Genomic DNA, 15,799 nt, shown 5'->3' with positions numbered 1-15,799 from the left:
GTTTTATACTAATGCTTAAAAATTAAATAATATTTTTTTCGTTACTTTACTTTGCATTATAATAATATCTCTATCGGAAGTTTAGGTAACTTTATATTCTTTGCAAATATTTTATATTTCATATTATATACAAATTAATAAACAAATACCTGTTTTAAAATATCTTAATATTGTGACAAAACTAAAATATATTTTTTTTAATTACTTATATTAATTTATTTATTCTCCATTCGTTTAGAGCACCTCTCTAATATACAACAATAGGTCATAAATCACCCGTTGAACAAATGGGACGTTTGAGTCATCAAATTACGCGCGCTAGTTACATATTATCTGCTTCACTTTATATGTATAATGTCATTGTTGTTATTATTGATTTTGGTTATATTATTGGAATCGTAATAGTTAAAATGACTTCTAGGAAACTAGTACATATTATCATACACATATTCTTAAATAAAAAATAGCCAAACAAGCACAAACTAAATTGATTATTTAATTATTTTGAGTAATGAGATAATATGAATTAAAAAAAAATATTTCGCGTTTGCGTTGTAATTCTCGACATCTTTTCATCATTATTTTAATAATGTTAAAAGTATTATTTTAAGTTTACAGAACACCTAATACGAATGGAGTGCAATATTTTGCTTTTCAAAAAAAAATACAACAATTCGCCATAGATAATAACTTCTAATGGAAGAAGATTCATTACCAATACTGTCGCGTTCGAAATTGACAGTTAAAATTTCAAATTAAAATCATTTATCACTGTTGGCAATACCGAATACGATCAACAAAAGAAAAGGGTGTAAATCGAAACTGAAGCCATTACCTAAAAAATAAAGCCAGTACTGATACATAAATACTTTTATATATTAAAAATGATGTCATCCATACAGTATCTAATGAAAAGTCCTTTCCATGGAAAAATTAAAGAGATCCCGGGTGTGTATGTTGATAACTTCGAAAAAGCTGAACGTCGAAACGCTAGAGCTTACTTCCTGAGCCATTATAACTCAGACCACATACAAAGGCTACATTCAGCTCAGCTATTAGACGTTTTGTTGAAGAAGAACATCACAATATATACGACCGAGCTGACAGCAGCTATTATAAATGACGACAAACATGATGAGAGAATTATGAAATGCGTTCGAGCTCTAAAAATGGGTATGTTATTGTTATCATTCAAAACTTAATCATTAAACATATCTTTGCTCGAAACATTGTACATTATCATAACGCCGATGATAAACGCGTTTTTTGTTGAAGATTCTTACTCGTAGACCAGAGTGCGAAAGTTGGAAGTGTATACTTCCATTCCTTTGGAAGCACGTAAAGCCGTTGGTCCTGTGCTTGAACTCTTTTCCGTTTTGTTGTATTTGCCATCGAATCGGAATATGAGATTTAGGGAATAGAGAGTGCATATATGAGACAACTCTGTGCCGAGCTACCTCTGTGCCAATACAAGCTTTACGAGCCATGGAATTGTACACACTTCTAACTTCTAGACTCAGTTGCTACTGAGAAATTTTCGACAATAAAAATCAATAACTTCTTGGTAGCCCGAATTGGGCCCAGGGCTTTTTAACCCAGGACCTCAATATCTGCGGTCTTATATAAGCCACTAGACCAACAAGACGTGTAATACGAAGTTACACAGTAAATTATTATAAACAAAGTTGTTTATGAGCTAACAAGTGCTTTTGAATTGTTACAATTGTTGTTTTATTTCAAAATTTTAGGTTCGACACAAATATCTTTGCCTGGTTTGCCTGAAAAAGACATACCGGAATTGTGTCTCACTGTCACATTGATACCAGCCAGTCACAGCGCTGCATCAACAATGTTTTTATTCTCAACAACGACACATAACATTCTGTTTATCGGAGAATACCATATCAATCGTAAAGACTTGCCAAGCTTCAAGCATCTGCATGTTGACGATAAACCCATAAAATTGGATGCGATGTACGTTGACACAACCATGCAGCATTTGGATTGCGAAAACTTCACGAAGCGATCTAACGGTGTACAAAGAATGATATTTGAAATTAGATGTTGGTTGAACTGGAATGAGAATAATGCAATTGCAATACAGACATCTGATAAATATGATTATGAATTTGTCTTTAATGAGATATACAAACAATTAAACATGAAAGTATTCGTGCATTCGGAAAGATGGAGTTTTTACAGGTAATTTTTGATTATTAAATAAATTATTCAAATTTTGTTACTTTAAGCAAATTTTTAGAATTTTGCATAGATATATGGGAATTGATATATAGTCAAGTCTTGACTATAGACTGTTCTAATTAAAGTAGGAGTGAAAACTTAACCACTTTGACATTGGATGTACGTAGTGGTTAAATCCACTCTTTAGACCACTCCATCTCCAGACTCCATGTCTTTAGACCTTCGATAAGAATAGAGTATAAAATTGGTAGTGGTGGAGTATAAAAGTTATGGTGTGGTAGACAGCGGCAAAACTGATGGTAACTGGTCACCACTGCCTGTAGACATTTTGTATAATGTAATGCAAATCTGAATCTGTGTCACCATGTGTCTTGGGAACTAAGATGTTGTGTCCCTTGTAGCTCTGCTATACTCTGACTCACTCACTCATTAAACCGAAATGCAATGAACTGATGAGTGGATGGTCACAACTTGTGGCTTGCACAAAACCCTACCACCGAGTAAAAAGTTTTAGATATATAGTACAAGTTTTTCTTCATATTCAATATATAAGTTATGTTATCTTAAAGAGATGTGTTTGTTTTTCAGTTCAATACAGGAATTAGTGCCCGGGGTGACAAATAACGAAGAATCTACTAGAATACATTTATGTAGAAACAGAAGCGAGGATAGTTCACACACCTCATGCGTACAGAAATGTCATAATAATTACTTACTTGTAGATGTATTCCCTATGCCATGGCAGAATTACAAAGATGGAAAATGCTCAGTTTCGCGCGTGACCCAGGAGCAGCGGCTGGACGTGTGTTTCGCTACTCATTGTACTTTAAGAGAGATAGATTATTTTGTTGATTATTTTGCACCGAATAGAATAATTGGTTATCCTCATGAATATGCAGGAAAGCTTGAAAGAAATGAGCTCTGTTATTATAGTAGAATTGGCAAAAAAAGAGTTAAGATACCTAAAAGAGTCGATGATGATTTGAAGAAATTGATGTTTGGATAAATAAAAATGATGCTGTTTTGTAATTAAGAACAAGGTGACATATTTGTTATATAGATGAACAAGTTCTTCAACATATGCAGCATCGTAAAGTCTATTCCAACTGAAGGAGTAAAGACAAATAAATTTTGATATGACAACATTGGTCGAGATTTTTTAAAGTCGTATATTATACCATGATTTTTTTTGTTTATATTTTAAAGTACATAATGCATATTTGAATTATACATATAAGATATTTAAATTGTAAGGTAGCAGCAGTAAACGAAAATAGAAAAAAAGATTGTTTTGCTAACTCGCAAATAGCCACACTAACTGAAAAAGACAGTAAGTAAAACAATTATTTCGAAATCACAGACAGTCACTCCAATGATATTTATTTGTTTATGTAAAGATGCGTTATAAATAGTATTATATTATAAATATATTAATCGAGAATTGTATGTAGTGTGTTATATAACAGACCTATTAGCATATTGCATGGAATATGTAAATATAAGGTTTTTTTTTCTTTACTCCTTCCGCCCTCGGGATATAGTACAATTGTATATCTAATGTGTATTCTACTATGTTATATGAAATAATATGATGAGAGTGTTTTTGTGTGTGATATATATATCACGTATTTGTATCTCAACGGACGTGTTGTCCGTGCCTGTGGAGTATCATATCTTTAATTTATATTAACGTAACTGCCATTACTAGCAGTATCACAATCTACGATTTAGGATTAAAATAATATAAATATATGGTATTCAAGTGTGATCATTAAAATGTAAAAGGTATAAAAATCTTATGTACTAACTTTGATAAATAATATTAAAGTAATTTGTTATCAAAAATTTGGTATTTATTTTAATATCTCTGGCAACATCTATAGGATTTTGTTAGTATTGGATAAATGGAAGATATATATTTATATATTTTGTATAAAACTGACTGCCTCGTTGGTCTAGTGGCTAGATATAAGGCCGGAGATCCTAGTTACAAACCCCCAGGTCCAATAAAAACTTAATGTTTTTCTGTCGAAGATTCTCAGCAGTGACCTGGAGTCCCGACCGAGAAGAAGAAAGAGGCGATATGCGCTCCTTCTCCGCCCGCCGCGACTAGGGAGGTACTTAGAACCCTGGTAATCTGCCTAGAGAAGAAAGGCCTGCATGGGCGGGCCGAGGCCTATTTGCCCGTCCGATAACCCTTAACATAAAAAAGTTATAAATCTTATTTTACTCGTAAATAAAGGCAAATTAGGTATACATACATCGTTGAAAAATATAATTAATTAAAAAGTAAAATTAGTAAAATTAAAAAAATTATCAATCGTATTATTACATAATTACAATTACATAATTAAATGATCCGTTCAAATTATAATTTGTGATAATTTTTTTGCTATAGTTCGTTTTTATCTTTGGTAGGACAATGAGACTCGCTCGACGCGTGCTGCGTTTAGACTGTTGTTTTATTTTAGTAAAAGTTAGTTTGGTACGACACTTTTTTCAAAGGTTTTTTTGATAAAGATGCAAATATTATAAATATATAAATGTCGAATATTCATTATTTTGGTTTCGGTATAGATTTTAATGGTTGGAGTAAAATATGGGTAATCGAAGAGCATTTTGATAATTTTGATTTTGTTTTATGCAGCTTGGACGTCAGCTAATTTTGTTTTGACAGCACTGCCCCATACTTAAATTAAGTACGAAATATTTGGTTTAACCAGGACGTTATAGATAATAATGTGTCGTAACCGACGCGAGATACAGCGCATCATATTTAGGAAAGAGCCAAGTAGTAATGAAAGCTTACTTATAATGCATTCAGTATGAAAGCATTATAAGTAAGCTTATATTTTATAGCAGGTATATTGTTGTCTATTCGCAGGCCTACGTATTTTTCTGTATTTTTTGTTCCAATGGTATATTGTCAATTTTAAAAAAATTAAAAAAAAAAAAAACCGAATCCTATTTTATCTATGTATTAATATACGTCAAAGAGAGCAAAGGTCCTTCCTTCCTATGTGTATCCTTGTGGTACACCACATGTAATAGGTAAAGCATCACTTGGGAATTTTTCTATTCGGACTACTTGTGTTCTGTTTGTTAAATAAGATTCAAATATTTTTAAGGCATTACCAGTGATCCCTATACTTTCTAGTTTTTTTTTAAGGTTAATTTTGACTGGCAGTATCAAAAGCTTTCTTCAAGTCAATAAACATTCCTAACGCTATGTTTTTATTATCTTTATTTTTATTTTGTTTGATTTTTGTGATAAGATCAATGGTTGCTAACAAGTAAAACAGAAATTGGCCGATAATTTCCTGGATCACATTTTTGTCCCGATTTGTAAATAGGTAGTTGGAGTTTTTGACCTTTGCAATTTTCATTGTGTCAGTAAATACTCCGTTCATAAATAATGTATTGAAACATTCAGTCAAATCTTAGTGCTTGTCCCATCTGCCCCGACACTACAATAATTTCGTTATTAGTCGTTAAATCAAAAATAGATAATTTAGAATTAGTTTCATGGATGTTTGTTAAGGCATTGCTAATATTTTCATGGAATATTTTTGGTATTTTTTGTGCTAAGAGGGGCCCTATTGTGGAGAAGTAATCATTAAATGCATTACATATTTCGTGAGGCTCAGTAATTAATGTTGAGCTTAATAAGATTTTTGGAGGAGCACAACTTTTTGTAATTTTGTGATTTACTAGTGTTTACTAACTTCCACATCCTTTCTAGTTTTTTCGAACATCTGTTAAATTCTTTGCAATAGTAAGATTCTTTTGTGTCTGCAATTAGTCTAGCTACATGATCTTTCATTTAAACAAACTCTTCCTTCAACGTGTTATTATTTGTTTTTTTTTTTGGATTTGTGAAAATAGGATATTTTTGTTACTAATTTCATTGATTACATTTTTGTTAATCCAATCTTTTTTGGGTGGGTTCAGAACTTTAACCTTCGTTATTTTTTTTTTGTTCTGTGATAAACTTTATTTTCGCTTCCAAACGTGAATAATCACTTCCCAATTCCTCGTGTCCTACTTTATTTGATTGTAGTATAAAGTATATTATAGTCTATGGCATTATATTGAGAAAGAATGTTTTGAGGTGGTTTATTTTTTTTAATTTCTAGGTGAATCTGCCTATGATCGGACATAGAAAAATCCAGTATAGCCATATGAAATTTATCATTAATTAAATTGGTACTAACATGATCAATAATTGATTTTTTTTGGTATCGGATACTCTGGTAGCGTATTTTTTGTTTGTACTGTGTAGTCATCTTTTCTTTAGTTAACTTTTTTTCTGTCGCAGTTGCGACAGAAATAAACATCGATAAAGTCTGAAGTTAGTGTTACCGTACCGTTGTAGACAGCTCCTACTTCAACTGCATATCTTTCCAGCCGTACCCATAGATAGTTATTACCTCCTAAGTATGTAGATTCAGATAAACTGTGTTTCAAATTATTATGTATATATATATATATATATATATATATATATATATATATATATATAGAGACTCGACCTCCATCCAAATCGTTCCTATAATTATAGTAACGTGAATAATAAGTTAATTGTAATTCAAGCACTTGTTTTTCGGATTTGATCCAAGTTTCTGTTATTAAAATGACGTGAGTAGTATGTGGTATTGATTGTAAAATACATTTGAGTTATCAAATCTTCCTTTCTTACGTATGCTCCTTGCATTGAGAATGTAAGGTGTGGCTTGTTGATTTTTAGGTCTTGGTAATCGTTGGTGACTTGATAGGTAATGCTACTTACAGCGATTTCTGGATTTGTATTTACTGATTGGAGTTTTTTGGAGTAATTTTTACTATGATAGGTGTCTCGTTGATATATTTTATTGTAAGATCGGTCTTACCATTATTTTCGTGACGTGACGCGACAACTCATCTTTCAAGCTTTTAAGGTATTTTTGTTGAGAAGGTGTCTGATCCGAATTTTATGTTTAGTTTTTTTTCATGTTTGGAGCCATCTTGGCTTATCATAAAAATGCATCTTAGTCGAAACTGAAGAGCAAGTGGTTTGCCTCAGTATGCCAGATTTGACTTTGAAAAACTAACAAACATTGCAAGTTTTATAATCAAGAAACGATTCGTTTTCGTTATATAATAGAATTGTCATCATTGGCTTGCCAATTACGGATTAAAAGGCTTTCAAAACCCGGGACCGACTCATAAAACACAAATGAGTTTTTCTGTAAATAAATAATCAGTTGCTGCCACAAGTTTGAAAAGCACTTAAAGTCAGGCATCGATTTAGTGACGCGAGGCCTCTAGGCACTTTTCCATTTGAAGTGCACCATTCGGAAGGTGTTATAGTAAAATTAATAATAATAATAACTTCTTCAAGACGATTTCGGCCACGGCGGCCAGTCTCCAGAGAGATTAGCCAACTGCGCAGGAGATATTATAGTGCACAAACACAGGTGCATTCTCTATTCCCTAACTCCCTAATGTCAGGAGGACATTTTATAAGACGAAGCTGTAATTCATTGCAGCAAGTCGAGTTTTATTATTTATATGATTACCAATCGCTCCTATCTATTCGAAATAATAAGGATACAATCTAGCAATACTCTTTTTTAGGTACTTACTAATATTCCTATTAAAACAGAAGCTCGAGGGGTCAGATCGAACCTGCGACTTTTACATCGCTAGGCGGCCCGTGAAGCTTTGTACTATTGACGCTACAATGTATGCCTTTTTAGTTCTGTCGCTTCCCTATTTCCCGGCAAGTTTGAATTTGTAACTGTTCTATATTCGAATGTGTTTAAATTTTGAATCTCAAAACAGTTGAAAGTATCGGGTTAATGCTATTGTTTAGTCACAGCTTCGATTGGAATCTCTCAGGTTACTTACGAAAATGAATCTTTTTAAGGAAAATGTCCGTGCTATAATTTTCTACAACTTTAGAAGAGGCCTGACACGGCTTCAGTGTTTTGAAGAGTTAACATTTGTGTTCAGTGATGAAGTCCCATGTCTGCGGACTGTCGAACGCTGGTATTTAGAATTCCAGCGTGGACATACTAGTGTTAGTGACAAATCTCGCGAAGGACGCCCAAAATCCGCCTTCACTAAAGATAACATCATTGTCGTGAGACGACTAATTCTCGAAGATCGTCATGTGTCGTATCGAGAGATAGAGGCTCTATTAGGCATCTCAGGGACAACTATTCAGAAGATCTTGCATGAAGCACTTGGTGTGAGAAAGCTAGTTTGCCGTTGGATACCGCATCTGCTTTCCAACGATTACAAGGCGGCCCGCGTCAGATGGTGTAAGAAAACTCTGCAAAGGTTCAACCGAGGAGAGTCAAATCACTTCTACGACATCATCAGTGGTGGCAAATCTTGGAAGCCAAAGCCGACTAAAGTTGTTCGTTCTCGAAGCACTTCAAAGAAGATGGTGGCCACGTCCGTTGGAAAAACCGGCCACGTTGCGACTATTGCACTTGAAGATCGTAGAACGGTTAACGCAGAGTGGTATACCACAGTTTGTTTACTACAAGTCATCGCCGAACTTCGAAGATCTAACTCAAAGCGACGCATCATCCTGCACCACGACAACGCAAGCTCACACAGCGCTCGTCAAACGATTGAGTATTTGAAGCAAGAAAAAGTAGAAATTCTTGACCATCCTCCATACAGTCCTGAACCAAGCCCTAACGATTTCTTTACATTCCTAAATTTAAGAAAAGTCTTCTGATCAAAGGTTCCAGTCCGGTGAAGAAGCAGTCGACGCTTTCAAGTCAGCCATTTTGAACACCACCACTTTAGAGTGGAATAAATGTTATAATAACTGATTTGAGCGAATGGAAAAGTGTATTAAGCTACGTGGTGAATACCTTTAAAAACAATAAAAAGTACTATAAGGTTCTAGTTGTGTTTTTTTCTTCAAATGACAAAACTTAAAAGGCATGCCTCGTATTAACATGAGCTATGATTTTGCTTTAAACAGCCAAGATTAATTTCAGTTTGTCTAAATAAAAACCTTTTTGCAGACCATCGTCTAAATATATAATCCGAATTTAATTCGAGACAGACTTCTTGATAAGAATCCGAAGAAACTCCAATATATATACAAAAATACCAGTACTACACGTTCGCTTCATATGACCGTCGTCTTATAAAATGCAGCCATAGACCGAAGTATTTTTGACATAAAAGACAATAATTGATTTATTTTGTAATTGTATAAAATTTAATTTTAAAACTTTATAACAAATTTTATTGTTTCGTAACACTTTCGCATTTATAATATTAGTAAATGTTCATACTTCCTATCCAATTAAGGACGGGTAGCGACATCTCTCAAACTCCAACTTAACCAAACACAACGTCATACATTTTATCGGCCGCGATTAGTTAAATTTAAATCTTGTACCCGCACCCCTTCTCCTGTTTACTCCTTCTCCTCTGTACATTCGTTTAAGACATTACATGCAATTTTGATTGAGAGCCTAACGCATCTTTTATTTCTCTACACCTTCGAAACTACGTTACGCCTTGAATTGACATAACACTTGAGTTAAAGTAGTGAGGAGGAAATTATAATAATAACAATAATTTATTTATTCAAGTAACAAACCTCATATACAAAAGTACAAAAAATAAAATAAAGAGTGCTATCTATTATGAATGAGTGGGTTAATGAATTAATGATAAGGTAAGGAACGACATATTTCATTGTTATAAAACATTGTTTTTTTTGCATTAATTTTAATAAATATATGTTGTGAAATCATTAATTTAACTCGGGCCCAATTAGCTCGAAAGATCAGAGACGAAAGTCTTACTCTTGTCTTATTTTCAAAATAATAACTTGAGTGTTGCTATGCATAAAAGTAATCTATATTTTGAGTTTTATACTAATGCTTAAAAATTAAATAATATTTTTTTCGTTACTTTACTTTGCATTATAATAATATCTCTATCGGAAGTTTAGGTAACTTTATATTCTTTGCAAATATTTTATATTTCATATTATATACAAATTAATAAACAAATACCTGTTTTAAAATATCTTAATATTGTGACAAAACTAAAATATATTTTTTTTAATTACTTATATTAATTTATTTATTCTCCATTCGTTTAGAGCACCTCTCTAATATACAACAATAGGTCATAAATCACCCGTTGAACAAATGGGACGTTTGAGTCATCAAATTACGCGCGCTAGTTACATATTATCTGCTTCACTTTATATGTATAATGTCATTGTTGTTATTATTGATTTTGGTTATATTATTGGAATCGTAATAGTTAAAATGACTTCTAGGAAACTAGTACATATTATCATACACATATTCTTAAATAAAAAATAGCCAAACAAGCACAAACTAAATTGATTATTTAATTATTTTGAGTAATGAGATAATATGAATTAAAAAAAAATATTTCGCGTTTGCGTTGTAATTCTCGACATCTTTTCATCATTATTTTAATAATGTTAAAAGTATTATTTTAAGTTTACAGAACACCTAATACGAATGGAGTGCAATATTTTGCTTTTCAAAAAAAAATACAACAATTCGCCATAGATAATAACTTCTAATGGAAGAAGATTCATTACCAATACTGTCGCGTTCGAAATTGACAGTTAAAATTTCAAATTAAAATCATTTATCACTGTTGGCAATACCGAATACGATCAACAAAAGAAAAGGGTGTAAATCGAAACTGAAGCCATTACCTAAAAAATAAAGCCAGTACTGATACATAAATACTTTTATATATTAAAAATGATGTCATCCATACAGTATCTAATGAAAAGTCCTTTCCATGGAAAAATTAAAGAGATCCCGGGTGTGTATGTTGATAACTTCGAAAAAGCTGAACGTCGAAACGCTAGAGCTTACTTCCTGAGCCATTATAACTCAGACCACATACAAAGGCTACATTCAGCTCAGCTATTAGACGTTTTGTTGAAGAAGAACATCACAATATATACGACCGAGCTGACAGCAGCTATTATAAATGACGACAAACATGATGAGAGAATTATGAAATGCGTTCGAGCTCTAAAAATGGGTATGTTATTGTTATCATTCAAAACTTAATCATTAAACATATCTTTGCTCGAAACATTGTACATTATCATAACGCCGATGATAAACGCGTTTTTTGTTGAAGATTCTTACTCGTAGACCAGAGTGCGAAAGTTGGAAGTGTATACTTCCATTCCTTTGGAAGCACGTAAAGCCGTTGGTCCTGTGCTTGAACTCTTTTCCGTTTTGTTGTATTTGCCATCGAATCGGAATATGAGATTTAGGGAATAGAGAGTGCATATATGAGACAACTCTGTGCCGAGCTACCTCTGTGCCAATACAAGCTTTACGAGCCATGGAATTGTACACACTTCTAACTTCTAGACTCAGTTGCTACTGAGAAATTTTCGACAATAAAAATCAATAACTTCTTGGTAGCCCGAATTGGGCCCAGGGCTTTTTAACCCAGGACCTCAATATCTGCGGTCTTATATAAGCCACTAGACCAACAAGACGTGTAATACGAAGTTACACAGTAAATTATTATAAACAAAGTTGTTTATGAGCTAACAAGTGCTTTTGAATTGTTACAATTGTTGTTTTATTTCAAAATTTTAGGTTCGACACAAATATCTTTGCCTGGTTTGCCTGAAAAAGACATACCGGAATTGTGTCTCACTGTCACATTGATACCAGCCAGTCACAGCGCTGCATCAACAATGTTTTTATTCTCAACAACGACACATAACATTCTGTTTATCGGAGAATACCATATCAATCGTAAAGACTTGCCAAGCTTCAAGCATCTGCATGTTGACGATAAACCCATAAAATTGGATGCGATGTACGTTGACACAACCATGCAGCATTTGGATTGCGAAAACTTCACGAAGCGATCTAACGGTGTACAAAGAATGATATTTGAAATTAGATGTTGGTTGAACTGGAATGAGAATAATGCAATTGCAATACAGACATCTGATAAATATGATTATGAATTTGTCTTTAATGAGATATACAAACAATTAAACATGAAAGTATTCGTGCATTCGGAAAGATGGAGTTTTTACAGGTAATTTTTGATTATTAAATAAATTATTCAAATTTTGTTACTTTAAGCAAATTTTTAGAATTTTGCATAGATATATGGGAATTGATATATAGTCAAGTCTTGACTATAGACTGTTCTAATTAAAGTAGGAGTGAAAACTTAACCACTTTGACATTGGATGTACGTAGTGGTTAAATCCACTCTTTAGACCACTCCATCTCCAGACTCCATGTCTTTAGACCTTCGATAAGAATAGAGTATAAAATTGGTAGTGGTGGAGTATAAAAGTTATGGTGTGGTAGACAGCGGCAAAACTGATGGTAACTGGTCACCACTGCCTGTAGACATTTTGTATAATGTAATGCAAATCTGAATCTGTGTCACCATGTGTCTTGGGAACTAAGATGTTGTGTCCCTTGTAGCTCTGCTATACTCTGACTCACTCACTCATTAAACCGAAATGCAATGAACTGATGAGTGGATGGTCACAACTTGTGGCTTGCACAAAACCCTACCACCGAGTAAAAAGTTTTAGATATATAGTACAAGTTTTTCTTCATATTCAATATATAAGTTATGTTATCTTAAAGAGATGTGTTTGTTTTTCAGTTCAATACAGGAATTAGTGCCCGGGGTGACAAATAACGAAGAATCTACTAGAATACATTTATGTAGAAACAGAAGCGAGGATAGTTCACACACCTCATGCGTACAGAAATGTCATAATAATTACTTACTTGTAGATGTATTCCCTATGCCATGGCAGAATTACAAAGATGGAAAATGCTCAGTTTCGCGCGTGACCCAGGAGCAGCGGCTGGACGTGTGTTTCGCTACTCATTGTACTTTAAGAGAGATAGATTATTTTGTTGATTATTTTGCACCGAATAGAATAATTGGTTATCCTCATGAATATGCAGGAAAGCTTGAAAGAAATGAGCTCTGTTATTATAGTAGAATTGGCAAAAAAAGAGTTAAGATACCTAAAAGAGTCGATGATGATTTGAAGAAATTGATGTTTGGATAAATAAAAATGATGCTGTTTTGTAATTAAGAACAAGGTGACATATTTGTTATATAGATGAACAAGTTCTTCAACATATGCAGCATCGTAAAGTCTATTCCAACTGAAGGAGTAAAGACAAATAAATTTTGATATGACAACATTGGTCGAGATTTTTTAAAGTCGTATATTATACCATGATTTTTTTTGTTTATATTTTAAAGTACATAATGCATATTTGAATTATACATATAAGATATTTAAATTGTAAGGTAGCAGCAGTAAACGAAAATAGAAAAAAAGATTGTTTTGCTAACTCGCAAATAGCCACACTAACTGAAAAAGACAGTAAGTAAAACAATTATTTCGAAATCACAGACAGTCACTCCAATGATATTTATTTGTTTATGTAAAGATGCGTTATAAATAGTATTATATTATAAATATATTAATCGAGAATTGTATGTAGTGTGTTATATAACAGACCTATTAGCATATTGCATGGAATATGTAAATATAAGGTTTTTTTTTCTTTACTCCTTCCGCCCTCGGGATATAGTACAATTGTATATCTAATGTGTATTCTACTATGTTATATGAAATAATATGATGAGAGTGTTTTTGTGTGTGATATATATATCACGTATTTGTATCTCAACGGACGTGTTGTCCGTGCCTGTGGAGTATCATATCTTTAATTTATATTAACGTAACTGCCATTACTAGCAGTATCACAATCTACGATTTAGGATTAAAATAATATAAATATATGGTATTCAAGTGTGATCATTAAAATGTAAAAGGTATAAAAATCTTATGTACTAACTTTGATAAATAATATTAAAGTAATTTGTTATCAAAAATTTGGTATTTATTTTAATATCTCTGGCAACATCTATAGGATTTTGTTAGTATTGGATAAATGGAAGATATATATTTATATATTTTGTATAAAACTGACTGCCTCGTTGGTCTAGTGGCTAGATATAAGGCCGGAGATCCTAGTTACAAACCCCCAGGTCCAATAAAAACTTAATGTTTTTCTGTCGAAGATTCTCAGCAGTGACCTGGAGTCCCGACCGAGAAGAAGAAAGAGGCGATATGCGCTCCTTCTCCGCCCGCCGCGACTAGGGAGGTACTTAGAACCCTGGTAATCTGCCTAGAGAAGAAAGGCCTGCATGGGCGGGCCGAGGCCTATTTGCCCGTCCGATAACCCTTAACATAAAAAAGTTATAAATCTTATTTTACTCGTAAATAAAGGCAAATTAGGTATACATACATCGTTGAAAAATATAATTAATTAAAAAGTAAAATTAGTAAAATTAAAAAAATTATCAATCGTATTATTACATAATTACAATTACATAATTAAATGATCCGTTCAAATTATAATTTGTGATAATTTTTTTGCTATAGTTCGTTTTTATCTTTGGTAGGACAATGAGACTCGCTCGACGCGTGCTGCGTTTAGACTGTTGTTTTATTTTAGTAAAAGTTAGTTTGGTACGACACTTTTTTCAAAGGTTTTTTTGATAAAGATGCAAATATTATAAATATATAAATGTCGAATATTCATTATTTTGGTTTCGGTATAGATTTTAATGGTTGGAGTAAAATATGGGTAATTGAAGAGCATTTTGATAATTTTGATTTTGTTTTATGCAGCTTGGACGTCAGCTAATTTTGTTTTGACAGCACTGCCCCATACTTAAATTAAGTACGAAATATTTGGTTTAACCAGGACGTTATAGATAATAATGTGTCGTAACCGACGCGAGATACAGCGCATCATATTTAGGAAAGAGCCAAGTAGTAATGAAAGCTTACTTATAATGCATTCAGTATGAAAGCATTATAAGTAAGCTTATATTTTATAGCAGGTATATTGTTGTCTATTCGCAGGCCTACGTATTTTTCTGTATTTTTTGTTCCAATGGTATATTGTCAATTTTAAAAAAATTAAAAAAAAAAAAAAACCGAATCCTATTTTATCTATGTATTAATATACGGCAAAGAGAGCAAAGGTCCTTCCTTCCTATGTGTATCCTTGTGGTACACCACATGTAATAGGTAAAGCATCACTTGGGAATTTTTCTATTCGGACTACTTGTGTTCTGTTTGTTAAATAAGATTCAAATATTTTTAAGGCATTACCAGTGATCCCTATACTTTCTAGTTTTTTTTTTAAGGTTAATTTTGACTGGCAGTATCAAAAGCTTTCTTCAAGTCAATAAAGATTCCTAACGCTATGTTTTTATTATCTTTATTTTGTTTGATTTTTGTGATAAGATCAATGGTTGCTAACAAGTAAAACAGAAATTGGCCGATAATTTCCTGGATCACATTTTTGTCCCGATTTGTAAATAGGTAGTTGGAGTTTTTGACCTTTGCAATTTTCATTGTGTCAGTAAATACTCCGTTCATAAATAATGTATTGAAACATTCAGTCAAATCTTAGTGCTTGTCCCATCTGCCCCGACACTACAATAATTTCGTTATTAGTCGTTAAATCAAAAATAGATAATT

General features: G+C 32.7%; 2 protein-coding genes across 2 annotated transcripts; both read left to right on the top strand.

The window, feature by feature from the left end:
* Nucleotides 1-790: 790 nt before the first annotated feature.
* LOC126780027 (protein artemis-like) lies at nt 791-4,033 on the top strand. Its single transcript, XM_050504276.1, has 3 exons — nt 791-1,173; nt 1,749-2,202; nt 2,791-4,033. Exons 1-3 carry the CDS (start codon nt 885-887, stop codon nt 3,206-3,208), a joined length of 1,161 nt encoding a protein of 386 aa, XP_050360233.1. The 5' UTR covers nt 791-884; the 3' UTR covers nt 3,209-4,033.
* A 6,835-nt stretch (nt 4,034-10,868) lies between these two features.
* On the top strand, nt 10,869-14,118 carry LOC126780024 (protein artemis-like). The gene is made up of 3 exons (XM_050504273.1): nt 10,869-11,262; nt 11,838-12,291; nt 12,880-14,118. Exons 1-3 carry the CDS (start codon nt 10,974-10,976, stop codon nt 13,295-13,297), a joined length of 1,161 nt encoding a protein of 386 aa, XP_050360230.1. The 5' UTR covers nt 10,869-10,973; the 3' UTR covers nt 13,298-14,118.
* The last annotated feature ends 1,681 nt before the right edge of the window (nt 14,119-15,799 follow it).

Source organism: Nymphalis io, chromosome 30 (assembly GCF_905147045.1).
Source record: "Nymphalis io chromosome 30, ilAglIoxx1.1, whole genome shotgun sequence".
In the NCBI taxonomy this organism is placed as follows: Eukaryota; Metazoa; Arthropoda; class Insecta; order Lepidoptera; family Nymphalidae; genus Nymphalis; species Nymphalis io.
Note: the sequence above shows the minus strand (reverse complement) of the source record. Positions and strands in the feature narration are given on the sequence as shown.

Coding starts and splice junctions, on each gene's coding strand:
- LOC126780027 (XM_050504276.1), top strand. CDS start 885: ATGATGTCATCCATACAGTATCTAATGAAAAGTCCTTTCCATGGAAAA. Junction 1,174..1,748: donor CGTTCGAGCTCTAAAAATGG/GTATGTTATTGT, acceptor TCAAAATTTTAG/GTTCGACACAAATATCTTTG. Junction 2,203..2,790: donor GAAAGATGGAGTTTTTACAG/GTAATTTTTGAT, acceptor TTTGTTTTTCAG/TTCAATACAGGAATTAGTGC.
- LOC126780024 (XM_050504273.1), top strand. CDS start 10,974: ATGATGTCATCCATACAGTATCTAATGAAAAGTCCTTTCCATGGAAAA. Junction 11,263..11,837: donor CGTTCGAGCTCTAAAAATGG/GTATGTTATTGT, acceptor TCAAAATTTTAG/GTTCGACACAAATATCTTTG. Junction 12,292..12,879: donor GAAAGATGGAGTTTTTACAG/GTAATTTTTGAT, acceptor TTTGTTTTTCAG/TTCAATACAGGAATTAGTGC.